General features: G+C 38.7%; 1 protein-coding gene across 1 annotated transcript; it reads right to left on the reverse strand.

Annotated features, from left to right (window-relative positions):
* Nucleotides 1-17,534: 17,534 nt before the first annotated feature.
* On the reverse strand, nt 17,535-18,253 carry LOC117932626 (protein TIC 20-I, chloroplastic-like). The gene has a single exon (XM_034853904.1). The coding sequence runs from the start codon at nt 18,237-18,239 to the stop codon at nt 17,607-17,609; it is 633 nt and encodes a 210-aa protein (XP_034709795.1). The 5' UTR covers nt 18,240-18,253; the 3' UTR covers nt 17,535-17,606.
* Between the last annotated feature and the right edge of the window lie 1,761 nt (nt 18,254-20,014).

Below are 20,014 nucleotides of genomic sequence, written 5' to 3' on the forward strand. Positions count from 1 at the left end.
TTCATTTTCCCGAGACAAGGAGGAATTCATTCTCCTTGATCCACCTCCAACATGAAAACACTTGGTTCATGGTTAAACTTAGTCTCTTCAAAGACTAAAAAGTTCATCCTCTTTTTTGTTTTCTTTTAAGTTGATTTTAGTTTAATCTAGTGTTTTTCTTGTGTTTATGCATGTTTTGATTTTTATTTTTGACTTTAATTTCATTCTAATGTGGTTTGAATTGTTTTTTTTTGTGTTAACATGCAGGTAGGAAAGCTTGAAGAATGAAAACAAGGCAAAACAGGGAAGAAAAGTGAAAATTCGCACCACCCATTCCTCTTGTGCGAAATTTTCGCACAACACATCCCCTTGTGCGAATTCTCTTTTGTGGCCAATTTTCAAAAAGCATGCTCTCGGTCCCTCCAAAAATCTCAGTGCGAAAATGCACAGGAATGCGAACCTTGTGCGAATTCGTTTTTGTGACCAATTTTAAAAAAATATGCTCTCTGTCTTGGAGAACCACAGGAATGCGAAATTTTCGCACTACCCATCACCTTGTGCGAAATTCGCACTTCTTCTTTAAAAGCCATTTGTTCTCTTCAATTCTCTCAACACCTCTCTTCCGATCACCCCTTTCCATCCATAAGGTCCTCTCCTTCATCATTTCCCGTCCCTAACCCCACCATGGCAGCCCATCCCCATAGCTTCACTCCATAGCCACGGCCTTCACTATACACAACAGTCCACACATTCCATTTTCAGCTCTTTCTCCTCTTTCCACCATAAAAAACCCTTCAATTCTTCACTCAACACTCTAAATCCATCCCTAAACCAATCCCAACCTTGATTTTACCAAACCAAAGCCGCAAGCTAAGGATTCAAGCCACGGTTTCTTCATAAGAAACCCATTGCCGCCGGCTAGAGGAGCTTTCAAATTCTAAATTCTCTTCTTGAAAAGCTCTAAATTCCAAGCTTAGCCACCATGAAAAACTCCTTTCCTACCTCAGCCAGCATTTCCCGCCCTCAAAAGCCAAGAATTTTCACCATTTGAAGGAGCCACAAATTCGCATTTGGACGGATGAATAGTGCCTTGTGCGAATTTCACACAACACATCCCCTTGTGCGAAATTTTCGCACCACATTCCCCTTGTGCGAAATTTTCGCACAACACCCCCCTTGTGCGAATTTTTGAGCTTCCTCATTTCTACCATCCCAAATCCCAAGCCTCTGAGCCTCATATCTTTGTTCCCTCATGCCTAAGACCTGAAGAGGTTATGCCTCGACTCCCTAGAGCAGTCAAAGAGCCGTCCCTGTGCGGGCCCCACTAGATCCACCCCCACATTTACCTGATTCTGCCCTTTAGCGCAGATACCATACGAGGAGAGCAGTTGCCATGCTTGTGGCCCCTACTCAGATTCCACCTAGGAGTCCTCCTACAAAGAAGACCAAGACTTCAGAGCCAGGAGAGTCCTCTAGAGCACCTCGAGATTCCCAGTCTCAGCCTCCTCCCACCAGACGCCCTATCCTCGCTAGCTCGCCCATTGAGGGCAACTCCGATTGCCGATCGAGAGCATTCCATGTCGAGGCATATTTTGATCACTCTATTATGCAACAGCAGCCTGACTTGGGGGATTCATATCGCCTACTTGAAAGGTACCATCTTATACCCTTTATGACGCCTCCACAGTTCTTTTATCCTAGAGTAGCTTTAGACTTTTACCAGTCTATGACTACTCGTGGCGTCCCGGTACCCGCCTCGATCCTTTTTACCATCGATGGACGCAAGGGTATTTTGGGGGCTAGACAGATTGTCGAGGCTTTCCATATCCCTTTTGCACCGGCAAATCCAGCTGCCTTTAGATGCTGGGTCCCACTTTCTGAGTGGGACATGGTTCGTATACTATCTCGAGAGACATCTTCAGCAAGGATCATTATGAGGAGGGAGCTTCCCCCAAGGATGCTCCTAGTTGATGTGGTGCTTTGCGCCAATCTTTTTCCTCTTCAGCATAGAGTGAAGAGGCGAGGGGCCATTCTCGAGGCGTTATTTCGTATCTCTGAGGGCTACTACTTTGGCCCCCATCATTTGATTATGGCTAACCTCCTCCATTTTGAGGAGAAGGTGCATACGCGGCGTCTTACGAGGGCAGACTCCATTCTTTTACTTTTCCCTTGACTGCTATGCCATGTTCTGGCACATATGGGTTTTCCTACAGACCCTCATTCTGAGCCCCGCCGCCATTGTCGAGAGAGTTTCTCTCTTGACCAATGGAATCAGGTACTTCTCCATCAGCATTCCCCAGAGTCTAGATACGTGCCATCCACTTCAGCTCCCTCGGAGCCAGTACCAGAGGTCGCATCGTCTGATGCCCCACTTGTTGTTCCTCCTACCTCAAAGCCGCCCATTACCATCCCTGGTGCAAAGTATCATGATTTGCTCGCTTCTTTCCAGACTTTGACCACTACTCAGACGGCTACTATGGCGTAGATGGACCACTTCCAGCTTCAGCAAGACCAGCAGACTCTCATTCTCCGTGAGATTCAGCAGCACCTTGGTCTTTTGCCACCAGCTCCACCTGTTGCTCCTGTGCCCTCAAAGCCTTCTGCTCCAGCTGATGATGCCACACCTGTACTGGTACCTTCCACAGTTGCAGTGGAAGACCCCTCATATCCACCAGAGGAGCCTACTACTTGATCATACGATCACTCCTCTCCCTTTTTGTATCTATATTCTACGTTTTTGGATGTCTTATATATTTTGGACCACTGTTATACTGGGATTGGATGTATTCCATGTTTATCTTGTATATTGTACTCTCTCAGTTTATATAGACATCTTCTTTTTTGTGTATATTAACTATTCCTTTTTATTTCCTCTACTCATCATTCTTATGATTTCTTTTTCTTTTGCAACATGTGGTTTCTCCTGTTCATTCAGAGTCCCTTACTATCAGGAGGTATCACTTCCTCCCTTTTATTATCACTTGCTTTTGGAACATTGGGGACAATGTTTATTCTAGTTGGGGGAAGAGTTGAGGAAGTAATTTGTTGGATTTTTGGTTAAGTTATTTTGCTAACAATTTTTTTGCAAACTCTCTTGGTTTCTCAAAGATAAATTCTCAAAAGTAAATGGAAGAAATTAAATTCTTATCTTATTGCCATAGTCTTAGAGTTTGTATTATGCTTATTAAAGTTGATAAATTGTTGAAACTCCTTTTGATTTCAATCTTAAGTCTTCCACTCTAATCTTTTCACACACTGAACACATTAGATTCCAGTTATAAGATGGAAAACTTTCTCACCCCCTAAACTTAGGAAATTTTCGACTTGGTGCCATTGACCTCATTCTATCAGTGTTGGGACACCTTATAAAAGGCTAATGTGTCTTATAAAATTTTTTTTTGCTTCACTTGCTTTGAAACCCGAGCAAGGTTCGAGGGGTATATGGTGAAAATCTTTAAAGCCTGGTGCCCTAAGTCTTTACTGGTTGGGAGTCACCGACCTCACTGCTCGTTACATGGGTGGATGGGTGGAGTTTAAATAAATAATTAAAAAAAAAAAAAAAGAGGTGTGTTCTTAGCCTTTTATATGGGGGTTAGTGTTGTTAAAGTTAGAGAAAAACCTTAGTTGTGGGGAGAAAATAGTTTGACATACTATAATTGGAAACTAAGCACCTTAACACTTAGATTTTTGTGGAAGATTAAGAGTTGGTCCTTTGGGAGTGGAAATTATTTTGATACTCAAATTTGCATAATGCCCACTCTTTGCATGTTGTGATAGGTAAGTTATTTGATGACTCTTGTTGATGATTGAGTTTTATATCTTTAACTTGCCATGTGAGAGTTTGATTCAATCATGCCACTTGATTATTTTTTGGAGTGATCAGCATGATTTTATAAATTATTATATTATCTATTTTTCTTTCTTTTTCTTTCCTTCATTGCTCAGGGACTAGCAATGTGTCAGTTGGGGGGAGTGATTACTACCCAAAAAGTGCTATTTTGCATCTTTATTCATTATGTTTTAAGCACTTTTGTGTAGTAGTTCTCCATTCTTATTCCAATTGGCATGTTAAGGACCTAGCAATGACCTCTAATCATATTTGTGGCTAGTTTTAGTATTTTGACATCTTTTTGGATCATTAAGACAAGCCAAGCAAAGGAGAGAAGCAAAGAGAAGCAAAGAGAGAGTGAAGAAAACAGAGGACAGCAGCTGCAGTCTTCCTTCGCACTTTTGGAGCACTTCCCGAAGTCCATTTTCTACATGCTATATACCATTTCAAAGATCAGGAAGTCAAGAATCCAACGCTTCAAACCGTGTACGATTTGGAGCTGAAATGAGGAAGATATGGCCTTTGGAAGATAACTGCTCCAAGCATGTGCGAAATTCGCACAACACCTTCCTGTTGTGCGAAACTCGCACAACACCTTCTCCTTGTGCGAAATTCGCACAGCAGCCCATGCAAGTGCGAAATCTCCTCTGTTTTTTCCGACTCCACATGAGATTTTTTCCTATGTATTTTTTGATGTAAATCCTTTCTTATCCTTGTAACTAGCCAATCAAAGGCTTTGCTTTTGTAAAGACTATAAGAGGGGTGGAAATCATCTCTCGACCAGATGTGTTATGTTTTACACTTAGTGAAATACAGGGCTCTCGTGTTTTCCTTTTCTCTCTACTATTTTCTTTTTCTTGGAAGCCAAACAACCTCTGAGGATGTTTTCCCAGAGGATGAGAGGCTAAACTTTTGGTTTCTTGGAGTGAAGGAAGCTAGGTGAAAAGTCCAGATGCAAAGGTGGAAAACTCTCGTGCATTAAATACAGGTAGTTGGAGTTCATAAATGGCTTTTAAATCTAAAGTTTTGCTTTAAATCCCTTAGAATCACTTTGAATGACCAATACATGGTAAGCTTCAGGTCTCTGTGGATGCTTATTGCTAGATCCATATCAGTCCATTAGTTATCATGTACGAGCCATTGGAAAGTGACTCAAGGTGAAGACCCATAGTGTTTAAAGCCATTAATGGAACTTGACTACCATCTCTATTGACTTTTTATGGATTAAATCTTCATTGTTAAACCTATACCGGTTCGGGAAACAACCATCCTTTATGTTGTTGTCCCCAATGCGAGAAGAAAAATCCGGAATTTCCACTTTGCATTTTGAACTTGATCCTAGCAACCCTTAGCTCCGGGAAACTTTCTTTCTTCCATTTTTATCTAGTTCTATATTAGTTTAGTTTCAAACACCACTTTCAAAACAAATTTTATTTTCTTTTAAACTTTAAGTTTTTGACAAAGGAACTCATCAGACTCAGTTTCTAATCTTGAGTATATCACTGGTAGAATGAAAACCCATCCCAGAGTTCGACCCTAGAGCTGCTATACTATAGTAGTTTTGCTACGCTAGTATGAGGTCATAGGATTTATAAATTTTTTTGATTAAAATACCCGACTGAGTACGAATCATATATCAAAACTAAAACTTCAAATACTTTTTAATATTTAGCATAACAATAATCGTAACAAAAATTATATGATCAATTTTAGACATGTTTTAGGCTTAGTTTGATTAAGGAAAATATATATGCATAGAACTGATCTATGGAAGATGAGTCCCATGGATATTCAAAGGAAGAAAAATTACAACCCCAAGAAGTTTCATCATCTATAAAAGATGATGTAAAGTTTCTTTGCAAATTACAACCTCATTAGAATTTTCAAGAAAATAGTTAAACAAAGAAAGTTAGTTGCATGAAACTGAAAAAAAAAAAAAAAAAAAAAACGTTTCCATTGTTCATCTCTTTTGATGTAAAACAAGACTTTCAAAATTTTATTAATGAATTAAACAATTATAGATCTCGCTTTTAAATTACTTTTACCTTCCTTATCCTCACTCAACTTTAGTATTTTAGCTAATCTCTAATACTTGTTCCCAAATCTTCATTAAGCTCCACTAGTTTATCTAATATTCACTAACAATTACTTATTCTTTGAACATTTTACATTCTTCAAGCCTAAATTTAAAAGAAAAGCAACTCTAGATGAAAGGTTTGACCAATGCCCATCCTTCAAGAAAATGCCAAACGCATTTCTTTTTCCTTGCAGTTTTTTTTTTTTTTGTTCAATTTTCTTATGTTGTAAGATGTTTCTTCATTTTCATGGTAGAAATATGTTAGAGATTCATGAATACTCATCACTTCTACATTATTTATTCTAGATAATTTCTCAACGTCATCTTATATTTTAGAGGCACATATGCATGTAACACCAATCCTAAGATAGGGTGACACATTGTTCTTGTTAGGATTTTTTCTTCTTAGATCTTTATTTGTTTTGATTATTGGATTTTTGGAATCAAGGCTAGACATAGAAATCATGATTGCTTCATTTTGAATTTCATGCATAGATTGTCTTCCATGCATTTAAAAGTCTCACTTTGAATAATTTACAATCCTATAATCTAATCTTCTTGTTTTTTGCCATGCTATTTAAATCTTTATCTTATAAAGTTTGATTAGTTTTAATATTATTTTATTTACTTGTTTATTTATTCATTGTTCATAGTTTATAGTTATTAGAATACTTTATCCAATTTTTCATCTTACAAAGTTTAATAGATTTAGTATTTACTTGTTTTTGTCATGCTTAGTTTCATGTCATTAGGATGGTCTCCATGCTATTAAAAATTTTATCTTGCAAAGGTTGATGATGGTATTTAATTTGTTTTAGGTTTTTTGTATTAGTTTATTTCCCATGCCATTAAAAAAAAAATCTTATCTTGTAAAAGTTTGATAGTTTTAACATCTTCCTTTTTATCGATTTTTTTGGCCTATTTGCCTTAGGAATTTTAGTTATTATCTTGAGATCCCATGATATTTAATTTATGTTTGATAGTTGATTCATGCCCAGTTGGTGTATCAGCTGATTCATGTCCAGCTGGTGCTCCTTGTTTGAGGTAGTAATCAACAAAATTTATAACCTATTACACCATGAACTAGGGTAGCAAAGACAAAGCTACTATAGCATAGTGGCTCTAGGATCGTTCACTGGGAAGGGTTTTCAACTCTCAACTGATACGAATTCAAAGCTGAGTTGGTGCATTTTCATTTCAAGGTTAGCTTTAAAAGAAAACATAAAGTTGTTTGAGTGAAAAGGGTTTGGTCTTAAACTAACCAAAAAGAAAGTAAAGGAAATTACTTATGAAGAAAAACATTCTTTTGAGGTTTAGGTTCACAGGGGAGGTTCCTTATGCAAAAACAGAGCTCCGGTCATTTGGTTCATTTCCTCGCATTAGAGAATTAACATATAGTCAATTCTCTAACCGGTGTTGTACAGATGCTTCCCTTTAATGGGTTCAAACACTAAATCCCTCTCACTGATGCAACTTGCAATGGCTCGTGCCTCTCACCTAGTATTTGCCATTCAAGGTGATCTTTAACCTTGGACTTCCCTTCTCAAGCTCGCAAGAGATAACTAATGGACGTCTCCTTGGAGTCCAAAAGCTTACCAAGTGTTGGCAATTCTAGAAAATCCTACTTCCAAGTCACTTCCCAAAAGCTCGCAATAGATAAACAAGTACATCTCCATGGACGGAGATCACGTGCCTTACCAAGTGTTGGCCCAAGTGACTTGGAGGTGTTTTAAGTTAACTAAAAACATAGAAATCATTAAAGGATCACACTTTCTCTTCATTAATGGCTGAAACCACAAAGCTATTAATTCTTGCACTTGGAACCTTTCCTGGCAACCTTAACTCCAAGGAATTAAAAGTCTAGCCACTCATTCTCTGAGGAAACTTCCTCAGAGCTTGTTTGGCTAGTAAGAAAACTAACGAGAAAACAAATATATGAAAGAAAAACAGAGCAAGTGCTCTGCGAATTATATTTCTTTCTTTCCTTTGATTACATAATAGATCTCCCATTTTGTAAAGAAAATTACAAACTATATATATGAGGTTATTCACCCTTTTTACTTACTTAAAGACTAAGGAATCCTATGATAGGTGGATTACAAGGAGAGTTTGGGGGATTTAGACAACAAATATCTAAAGCAAAATATCCTAAAATATCTCAAAATGTCGGTCGGATCAGGAAGGTTCAGGAAAACACCGTTGCACTGTATACTGAGAAAAAAACTCTGCAGGTAAGCGTTATCAAAAGGTCCAGATATGTCTATTCAGAGAAGTCGAAGCGTTCTTCTCTCCCATCCGGCTGTGAGATATCCGGATGTAAAATGTCGGCGCACGGAATTCCTCCCCGGGTGGACTGAGCTATGCTGCGCAAGGGGGACCGTCTTCGTGTGTAAGGTGTAGGGATCCATCCGGCTCAACTCCATCCGGATTCCCCAAGAGGACATGCGTCGCCATGCTATCCGGCACTCGTGAACATCACACTCCGGATGATAGCATATCCTATCCGGATATGTTGTCCGGATCATTGATTACAGTGAGCAAGCCTTCCTATAGTCCACGTTCCGCCGCTCTCCAATGGTGTGTCCGGACTCCCTGTCCGGACATCTTTTGCCATGGATTCCAAAGACTCTCCTCAATTTTGGATTGCTTTGGTGATAAAAAAGTTATCAAAACACCAAAACTTAACACAATTTGATTAGAATTGATTGCAAGGGTCCTTAATATGTTAATTGGGTTAAAAGGTAATAACTACTACTCAAAAGTGTTTAAAAGAGTTATTTACAAGCTATGAAATAGCACTTTTTGAGTAGTAATCACTCCCCCAACCGACATATTGCTAGTCCCTTAGCAATCAACGAGAAAAAAATAAAAAAATAAAAATAAACAATACTAATATTTACAACATCATGCTGATAAAAAAAAAAAACAATTTTCAAGTGGCATGATGATCTAACTCTCTCATGGAACATTTAAAGAAATAAAACTCAAACTTCAACAAGAGATATCAAATAAATTGTCTAATCATAATTCTTAAAGAGAATGCATTATGCAAATTTAAGCTTTAAAAGAGTTTCCACTCCCAAATGGTCAAACCTTACTCTTCCACAAAAATCTAAGTGTTACTTGTTAGTTTCCGAATATAGTATGTTGAACTAATCTCTCCCCCCAACCTAGCTCTTTTTCACAGCTTAGCAAACTTGTCAACCTCCAATAGGCTAAGAACGCACTTTTTTTTTTTTTTTCATTGTAGGAGTTCAAGGCTTAAAGGTATTTTTTTTTTTCTAAATTGTCCATGTAACGGGGGTCCATCGATGACTCCCAACCAATTAAGGTTTAGGGCATCAAGCTTTAAGGAATTTTCAATCACTAACTCCTCGGATTTTACCCCGGACTTTTGAGAATGAATTTTAATACCCCAGCACCTACAGTATGTTAAACTCCACCTATCCACCCTTGTAACGAGCATTGAGGTCGGTGACTCCCAACTAATTAAGGCTTAGGGCACTAGGTTTTAAAGATTTTCACCATATACCCCTCAGACCTTACTCGGGTTTCAAGGCAAGTAAACATTTTTTTTTTTCCAAAGGCTCATTGGCCTTTTATAAGGTGTCCCAACACTATTAAATGAGGTCAAATGTACCAAGTCTAAAATTTTCCTCAGTCAAGAGGGAAATAGTTTTTCATCTTATAATCGGAACCTATTGTGCACAGTGTGTGGATAGCTTAAAGTGGAAGAACTAAAGTTGAATTCAATAGAAGTTTCAATAATTCATCAACTTTAGTAAGCATAATACAAACTCTAAGTTAAGAAAAAAGACAAAAATTCAATTTCTCCCATTTCATTTTGAAAATTTCTCCTTAATAACCATGGAGAGTAGAATAAAAACTTAAAATTTTTTAAACTTAACAAAAAACAACTAAATTACCAAAATATCTTAGCATTAAGAACAAAAACTTCCTTTCTCAACTCTTCCCCCAACCAAGCGGAACATTGTCCTCAATGGGACAAAGTGATTGAAAAATAGGGAGGAAGTGGTACCTCCTGAGTGACTCGGAATGATGGCTTAGTGGCCTCTTCTGTAGGAGGCTCCGGATGAGGTGGGAATGGTATGCTGAGGAGCTGATGTACTGTCAAGATGATGCTGAATCTGCCTCAGGATAATGGGCCTGAGTGGCAAGAATCTGCTCCTGCTCCTGCTGATTTTAATCATTCAAAAAGATTAATTTCAAGACCAAAATTACAATCCAATAATTCACAAAACTTAAAAATTAACATATTTAACAAAATTATGGACTTTGGTGAAACCAAGTCCATCTAACCCTTCTCTGATCAGGATTTTTGTGGCTCAAGGAGGTTGATTTCCTCATTTTCTGGCTTGAACGACTCAATGAATGGCTTGAGGCGATGACCATTGACTCTAAAAGTGTCTATGCCATTGGAATGTAGTAATTCCACCACTCCATTGATATGTACTTGGTGAATAATGAAAGGGCCTATCCACCTTGACTTGAGCTTTCCGAGAAAGATATGGAGCCTTGAGTCATAGAGTAGGACTCTTTGTCATTTCCTCAATTCTTTGTTGGAGATTAGTTGATCATGCCACTTCTTCATCCTCGGTTTTGCAACTTTGGAATTGATGTAAGCATCATTTCTTAATTCCTCCATCTCATTAAGGTCTAAGCACCTCTTTTTCTCAGCTCTGATCAAGTCCATGTTTAACCTCTTGATTGCCCACCAAGCTTTATATTCAACTTCCACAGGGAGATGGCATGCTTTTCCATAAAAAAGGCGATAAGGAGACATTCCAAGAATGGTCTTATAAGCGGTCCTATAAGCCCATAATGAATCCAGGAGCTTAATAGACCAATCCTTCCTATTCACATTCACCACCTTCATCAGTATATTCTTGATTTCCCGGTTGGCTAACTCAACTTGGCCACTTGTTTGAGGGTGATAAGGTGTAGCTACCTTGTACTTAACCCCGTATTTGGCTAGAAGAGTCTGAAAAGGCTTGTTGCAAAAGTGGGTTCCTCCATCACTGATAATGGCCTTAGGCACTCCAAACCTTGAAAAGATATTCTCCTTGAGAAATTTGAGGACCACCTTATGATCATTGCTCCTACATGGGATTGCTTCTACCCACTTAGAGACATAATCCACTCCCACCAAAATGTAGGAGTGTCCAAATGACATTGGAAATGGTCCCATGAAGTCTACCCCTCAAACATCAAAGACATCCACTATTAGGATGGGGTTCAAGGGCATCATATTCCGACGTGTTAGCTTCCCAAGCCTTTGACACTGATCACATCCCTTGCACATAGAGTGGGCATCCTTGAAAAGAAAGGGCCACCAAAAACCTGATTGGACCATTCTCATGGCTGTTTTCTGGGAAGCAAAATGACCTCCACATGCACTATCATGACAATGGGATAGAATTCCTGATTGCTCTTGTTCAGGAACACATTTTCTTATGATTTGATCTGCACAATATTTGAAGAGAAAAGGCTCCTCTCAATAATAGGCATGGATCTTAGCAAAGAAATGCTTCTTGTCTTGGCCACTCCACTCACTTGGAACTTCTCCAGTAAACAAGTAATTTGCAATGTGAGAATACCATGGAGCTACCTCTATTGACATGAGAGACTCCTCAGGGAAGTCATCATTGATAGGTAGACCATGTGATTCATGTGTTATCACAAGTCTTGACAAGTGGTAAGCTACCACATTTTCTACTCCATTTTTATCCTGGATTTGGAGATTGAATTCTTGAAGCAAAAGGATCCATCTTATTAATCTTGCATTGGCATCTTGCTTGGTTAGCAAGTACTTCAAAGCATAATGGTCAGTGAACACCACTATAAAGGACCCTACCAAATAGGCACAAAACTTATCCAAGGCAAAAACTACTACCAACAACTCCTTCTCAGTAGTTGTGTAGTTCCTTTGAGCCTCATTCAAAGTTTTGCTTGCATAATAAATCACATAGGGCTTTCCATATTCTCTTTGCCCCAAAACAACCCCTATAGCAAGATCACTTGCATCACACATTACCTTAAAGGGTAATTTCCAATTTGGGGCTCTCACTATTGGTGCAGTTGTGAGGAATTACTTCAGTTCCTCAAAACTCTTCTGACATTTCTCATCCCACACAAATTTGGCATCCTTGACCAAGAGTTCACAAAGAGGTTTTGAGATTTTTGAGAAATCCTTAATGAACTTCCTATAGAACCCGGCATGTCCTAGGAATTGCTTAATTTCTTTAACATTTGTGGGAGGTGGCAACTTAACAATTAGCTCCACCTTTGCCTTATCTACCTCAATGCCATTCTTGGAGATTATATATCCTAAGACAATTCCTTGTTGTACCATAAAATGACACTTCTCCCAATTTAGCACTAGGTCTTTCTCAATACATCTTTGGAGAACAACTTCTAAATGCAATAAACACTCCTTATAAGAACCTCCATATACAGTGATGTCATCCATGAAGACTTCCATGAAGACTTCCATGATGCGCTCCACCATATCACTGAAGATGCTTAGCATATATCTTTGGAAAGTTGCAGGTGCATTACATAGACCAAAGGGCATCCTCCTATAGGCAAAAGTACCAAAGGGGCAAGTGAAGGTTGTCTTTTCTTGATCTTCCAAATCAATCTCTATTTGGAAGTACCCCGAGTAACCATCCAAAAAACAGTATAAAGGATGCCCTCAGACTCTCTCAAGGACTTGGTCCATGAAAGGCAATGGGAAATGGTCCTTCCTAGTCACTGAATTCAACCTCCTGTAGTCTATACACACCCTCCATCCTGAGGTAAGACGTGTAGAGACTTCCTCCCCTTTTTCATTCTGGATCACAGTAATTCCAGATTTCTTTGGGACTACTTGGGTTAGACTCACCTACAAGCTATCTGAAATGGGATATATGATCCCTGCTTGAAGTAGCTTCAGAACTTCACCCCTTACCACCTCTTGCATGTGAGGATTCAACCTCCTTTGGGGCTGCCTCACTGGTTTTGCATCTTCCTCCATGTAGATATGGTGGGTGCATACTAGAGGGCTAATCCATTTCAGATTAGAAATTTGTCATCCAATGGTCTTTTTGCATTTTCTGAGGACTCCCAAAAAACTATCCTCTTGATCACTTGTGAGAGTTGAAGAAACCACCACTGGACATTTCTCATCTTCCTCCAAATATGCATACTTCAAATCAACAGGAAGTGGCTTCAAAACTAGCTTTGGAGGGTCCTCCCTAGCTGCTGGTTGTGAGTCCTCCTTATTGAACAAGGGTACGATCTCTTCCCTTCTTCTCCAAGGAGACATGATGGCTAACACGTCAGAGGGTTCAGGTAACCCTTCTTCAAGCACTCCAAGGCTTTCGTTCAAGCTCTCTTCTAAATTCTTGTCACAATGCTTTTCAACCAAAGTGTTGATCAAGCACACCTCCTCCCATCCTTCCTCCTCTTCAGGGTGAAGATGCTTCTGCATAGGTGGAATATGTTTAGTTCCAAGGTCATGTTTCCAAATGTGAGCTGCATCACCCCATTCTTACAATTGATGATGACATTTGAGGTAGCTAGGAAAGGTCTCCCAAGGATGATTGGCACATAATTTGCTTCCTTAACAGTGGGATCAGTATCAAGCACCAAAAAATCCAGGGGATAGTAGAATTTGTCCACTTGAACTAGAACATCCTCTATCACCCCCCTTGGGATTTTGACTGACCTATCAGCTAAAGAGGGAGTGATGGTTGTGGGCTTCAATTCTCCAAGTCCTAGTTGCTTATACACAGAGTATGGGAGCAAATTCACACTTGCTCCCAAGTCTAGTAAAGCCTTCTCCACATGTGTCCCTCCAATGTTGACTAAAATGGTGGGACATCCCGGATCTTTGTACTTAACTGGAGACTTACACTGAATGATGGCACTTACTTGCTCAGTCAGGAATGCCTTCTTTGTCACATTCAACCCTCTCTTGACCGTGCACAAGTCCTTTAAAATTTTTACATATGTGGGGACTTGCTTGATCATATCAAGTAAGGGTATATTCACCTTCACTTATCTCGAAACTTCAAGAATTTCTGATGAATTCTTGATTCCCTTCTTTCCATGTAAAGCTTGAGGAAAAGGGGGAGGCATATGTTTCTTCATCATATCCTCTTTAATCACTATCCCCGGCAACGACGCCATTTGATTCATGCCCAGTCGGTGTATCAGCTGATTCATGTCCAGTTGGTGCTCCTTGTTTGAGGTAGTAATCAACAAAATTTATAACCTATTACACCATGAACTAGGGTAGCAAAGACAAAGCTACTATAGCATAGTGGCTCTAGGATCGTTCACTGGGAAGGGTTTTCAACTCTCAACTGATACCAATTCAAAGCTGAGTTGGTGCTTTTTCGTTTCAAGGTTAGCTTTAAAGAAAACATAAAGTTGTTTGAGTGAAAAGGGTTTGGTCTTAAACTAACTAAAAAGAAAGTAAAGGAAATTACTTATGAAGAAAAACATTCCTTGGAGGTTTAGGTTCACAGGGGAGGTTCCTTATGCAAAAACAGAGCTTCGGTCATTTGGTTCATTTCCTCGCATTAGAGAATTAACATGTAGTCAATTCTCTAACCGGTGTTGTACAGATGCTTCCCTTTAATGAGTTCAAACACTAAATCCCTCTCACTGATGCAACTTGCAATGGCTTGTGCCTCTCACCTAGCATTTTCCATTCAAGGTGATCTTTAACCTTGGACTTCCCTTCTCAAGCTCGCAAGAGATAACTAATGGACGTCTCCTTGGAGTCCAAAAGCTTACCAAGTGTTGGCAATTCTAGAAAATCCTACTTCCAAGTCACTTCCCAAAAGCTCGCAATAGATAAACAAGTACATCTCCATGGACGGAGATCACGTGCCTTACCAAGTGTTGGCCCAAGTGACTTGGAGGTGTTTTAAGTTAACTAAAAACATAGAAATCATTAAAGGATCACACTTTCTTTTCATTAATGGCTAAAACCACAAAGCTATTAATTCTTGCACTTGGAACCTTTCTCGGCAACCTTAACTCCAAGGAATTAAAAGTCTAGCCACTCATTCTCTGAGGAAACTTCCTCAGAGCTTGTTTGGCTAGTAAGAAAACTAACGAGAAAACAAATATATGAAAGAAAAACAGAGCAAGTGCTTTGCGAATTATATTTCTTTCTTTCCTTTGATTACATAATAGATTCCCCCTTTTGTAAAGAAAATTACAAACTATATATATGAGGTAATTCACCCTTTTTACTTACTTAAAGACTAAGGAATCCTATGATAGGTGGATTACAAGGAGAGTTTGGGGATTTAGACAACAAATATCTAAAGCAAAATATCCCAAAATATCTCAAAATGTCGGTCGGAAATATCAGGAAGGTTCAGGAGAACACCGCTGCACTGTATACTAAGAGAAAACTCTGCAGGTAAGCGTTATCAAAAGGTCTGGATATGTCTATTCGGAGAATTCGAAGTGTTCTTCTCTCCTATCCGACTGTGAGATATCCGGATGTAAAATGTTGGCGCACAGAATTTCTCCCCGGGTGGACTGAGCTATGCTGCGTAAGGGGGACCATCTGCGTGTGTAAAGTGTAGGGATCCATCTGGCTCAACTCCATTCGGATTCCCCAAGAGGACATGCGCCGCATGCTATCCGGCACTCGTGAACATCACACTCCGGATGATAGCATATCCTATCCGGATATGTTGTCCGGATCATTGATTACAGTGAGCAAGCCTTCCTACAGCCCACGTTCCGCCGCTCTCCAATGGTGTGTCCGGACTCCCTGTCCGAACATCTTTTGCCATGGATTCCAAAGACTTTCCTCAATCTTGGATTGCTTTGGTGATAAAAAAGTTATCAAAACACCAAAACTTAACACAATTTGATTAGAATTGATTGCAAGGGTCCTTAATATGTTAATTGGGTTAAAAGGTAATAACTACTACTCAAAAGTGTTTAAAAGAGTTATTTACAAGCTATGAAATAACACTTTTTGAGTAGTAATCAATAGTTTTAACATCTACCCCTTTATTGATCTTAGCCTCATTCCCTTAGAAATTTTTAGTTATTACAAAATGCCATGCTTAGTATTAATTATTTTAGGTCAACTTGTATTGTTTAATTTATGTAGGTTAGTTCCCTTTAATTTGTGTTGTTTTATGCTTTCGCAACCCCATGTTGTAGTTTTATAAACTCAGGTTAGCTTGTATTCTTAGTTTTCTATATTTAGGTTCCTTTGTTAATATTGTTTTATATACTGTTTGTTAGTTTATTAATTAGAGATTAGTAAATTTTTTTAGGCTTAGTTTCCATTAGTTTGTCGAGATAATTTTATGCTTTCAAAATCCAATGTTTAGTTTTATGAATTTAGTAGTTTGTTATGTTAATTTTATACTTTCAAAAATCCCATGTTTTAGTTCTGTAGTTTTAGTATAAGCCTGTTGTGGACCCCGCATTTCGTGCTCATGCGTTTCCCACTCGATGGCGAGCTCGATTTTCATTTGAAAAATTGATTTTTGTTTATTGTTTGAAAATGACTTGGAGTCGCCACTTATTTTTGTTTTATTTTTAAAGGGTAAACAAAATAAGAAAGAAAAACCCTAAGTGTGACTCCTTGTTTTGGAAAAGGTGGTCTGTGAAAAACCGGATCGGGTTCGGGGGTCAGGTTACTTATCGAGAAGGTACGGTAAAGACCATAACACCCCTCTAAGTCCCTAAAAATGGGTCTCTACTAATAAAATGAAGTAATCGTGGCAGTCAACAAGAAAATCAATGAATACTCAAATCGGTCATGCACAATATGAGAAGCAAAGCATGTATAAAGAATGAGTGAAATATGAATAGATGCGTACCTAGGCGGCAATCACGAACGCGCTATCATGAAACATGGTTAGTGAACAATGAACAGATATAATTAAGCGCATATCAAGGAATAGAGTAAATCAATCGTGCATGTCAAATAAATCAATCAATCAGGCAATCAATCGAAAAATCAGATATGTCGGGCCCTCACCAAAGCCCGTTTATTTTGTATGAATTAATTCCATAAATTCCATTATTCGAAATTACGGAATTTAATTCATACTTATTTTAAAACATTTTAAAATCATGGAAGTAATGAAAAATGTACGCCAAAGAAAAATGGCGACGAATTTTATTGAAAACGGGACTCTTGGATGATTCTAAAAAATCCTAAAGATGAAAATTAAAAGCGAATAGATGAATAAATAAATTATCTAATAAAAAGGGAGTTTGGAAAATTAAAAAAAAGAAAACTAGGATCGGGAAATTATACGGAAAATGGGAGTTTTAAGACCTAAAAATAAATCTAAGGATGAAAATTTGAAAAACAAAAATTGTTTGAAGGATTTGGAAATTGGAAAATTATTTAAGAAAATAAGAATTTAAAAAAAAAAGTATTTGAGAACTGTGAATGTGAGAAGTTAAAATTATTTGGAAATCTAGAAATTGGAAAACTGGGAATTGGGAAATTATTTTAAAATCAAAGATGATTAAAATAAATATATAAAAGAAAAATAGGACAAGTGGCCCAAAGGTGTCCATGCGAAAGGCGTTAAAAGAAAAAAAAAGAAAAGAAAAGAAAATGGGAGGTGGCCATGCAAGATCCTCGTCAAATGAAGATTTGATGAAGTTGGGAATGCTACTGCAGCTGCCCTAGTAGTGTCCATTCTGCCCAAATTCTCACCAGTAAACTGCCAGAGGCATCCACCGACTAATGGTGCCTGTCACCTGCAAAGCAATCTCTAGTAACATGCCCATCACTACATGGAACCTGAAGAAGTGAGGCCATTCCTTTTTCCTTACTACCCCAAGATATGCAATAAAGAAGTACGCCATCAAGGACCAGCTGGGCAACCTCCCAATGAATTCAAGAAAAGGATATGTCACAAATTCAAAGTCTTCCAAGAAAGGGTGTAGGTGATAGGCGGTTTCAGCATACATCCATGTCTCATGGAGGGGCATTAAATAAGGGAGGCATGCTAAAGTCCTCCACCACCATTGTGTTTTTTTGGTCATTGGAAGGTAGCGGAAGCTGTATGGAACATCCTTGGAAGCTCTAAGGGGAGTTGGAGATCTTGGCTGTCTTGGTAGCATGGGGAGTGCGTGTGACAGGCCACCTTGATCCCCACTTAAAAGTGGGGTTGATGCAGTAGAGAGGTGTGAAAGTGGCATTCCTCCAAAAGACCAGGATTTCAGCTCCTGACAAGGTCTCCATGAACTCCTGATGCTTAAAGAAGCAGTCCTGGCAGGCAAATGAGGAAAGCATGCAAAAACCTGGTGACTAGTAACAGGCTTACATGCCCTGGAATCCATCAAAGCACACCCAGAGGTCATAAACAAAGAATTCCCCTTAACCGACCTTGATAACCAATCAATCCTTTCAATAATATCTCTGGAATGAGAATGCTCTGGCAACTCTAGGTCTTCCAGGATCTCTTTTATTCTCAGAAGTATAAAATATGCCTTTGAATAAATCTTCGTTTTCACTTCAACCTCATGCAGTCTAGCGTCTTTAAACTGTAACTCCTATGAGCATCTCCCTTAAAGACATCACGACCAAGATGGTCAACCCAAATACGATACTCAACACTCTAAAGAACGTCAAAAACAGGGGAGAAAATGAAGAAAAACAAGGTGAGTTTGGGAGAAAATAGTTCCATTAAACCCAACCCCATTTTATGGAAATCAAGGAGCTTAAGAAAACTAGTGGGAACGTCTGTGTGTTCTCAAACATAGAAAACAAATAATATAATCGCCAAGCAATTCATACAGGGGAAACAGAGACCAATCAAACAAAGAAAAAAAAATGAGAAGCAAGTTTAACACGTTATATAGCCCAAGCAAACATCCAAATATCAGCAATGAAGCGTAGAGTGACTATAAAAATGGAGAACCTCAGGTGTGAGATTGTTAAACCTGAGCGATTCTCCTCGAGCAAAAGGTTGCTTGACCTCCAGCCACCTGCAGTCTTCCTCCTATGTTCCTTTCTGTAACCAAAACAAGGATCTCCTCACTTTCCTTCTGGCTCCCTAGCTACAGAATACCTCTAAAAAGAAATCTCACTCTCCAGTCACCAGCAAAACTAGCAAAGCTTGCCCCCACCCCCCCTCAGAAAACAATCTGCTCTATTCTTCTAATATTTCTCCCCCCTTGCCGCAGCTTCTTCCTGAGCTCTCATGAAAAGCTCCCCCCCTACAGCTCCAGGAATCTCCTCCTACAGAAACGTGCTTGCCTCACTCACCCAAAATATCCCTCAACTGTAACCAGCCTGATACCCCTTTTTTCCAAGCAAAGGATCTCCTCTCCAGAAAAATCTCTCTCTTTCTCTAAAGCTCTCTCCCCCCTCTTCTCTCAGTTTTCTTTTCTCTGTTGTCTCTATCTCCGTTCTCTTTTCTCTGTTGTCTCTCTCTCCCTTTCCTCTCCCCTTCCCAAAATATCTCTAACCGTAGCACTCAAGACCTCCAGCAGCTGCCTCTCTCCACTACCCTGCCACTGCATCCTCAACGGTTTTCAACTTTTTTCTGCTGAAAGAAATCTCCACGTGTCCAGCTTTCATGGGCTAACAAAGCCATTAGCTTGATACCTTATCAACCAGTCCTGGAGTGACACGTGCCCATCCTAGATGATGACACTTGTCATAATCGGGCTGTAGAGATGTCTCCCCAAAATGGGGGTCTACACCTGTGTTCTAGCTTCTTATGTTTAAGTGCCTTTGAATTTGCTATTTTATGATATTTAGATTATAGAAAATAATGAAGTATTTCTTGATTATTGTAATTTAGTTCATGTGCCGTGAAAAATTTCTTAGATTTTAGAAAATAATTAAGTATTTCTTGATTGTTGTAATTTAGTTCATGTGCCTTGAAAATTTTCATTTGTTAAATTTGATTATTATTATTTTTTTATGATATTTAGGTTTTAGAAAATAGTAGATATTTCATGATCGATAAGTAATGAGGTTAGTTTTTAATACCTTGATTTATAGTTTGTAATCTTTCAAATTATTTAATTTTTTTTTAGTTAACCTATTACATGTTAGTTTATTCAATATTTCATGTTTATTAATTTATTTGATGCAAGTTTGCCAA

This window comes from Vitis riparia, chromosome 15 (assembly GCF_004353265.1).
Source record: "Vitis riparia cultivar Riparia Gloire de Montpellier isolate 1030 chromosome 15, EGFV_Vit.rip_1.0, whole genome shotgun sequence".
Classification (NCBI taxonomy): Eukaryota; Viridiplantae; Streptophyta; class Magnoliopsida; order Vitales; family Vitaceae; genus Vitis; species Vitis riparia.

Coding starts and splice junctions, on each gene's coding strand:
- LOC117932626 (XM_034853904.1), bottom strand. CDS start 18,239: ATGGATTCCAGGGCATGTAAGCCTGTTACTAGTCACCAGGTTTTTGCA.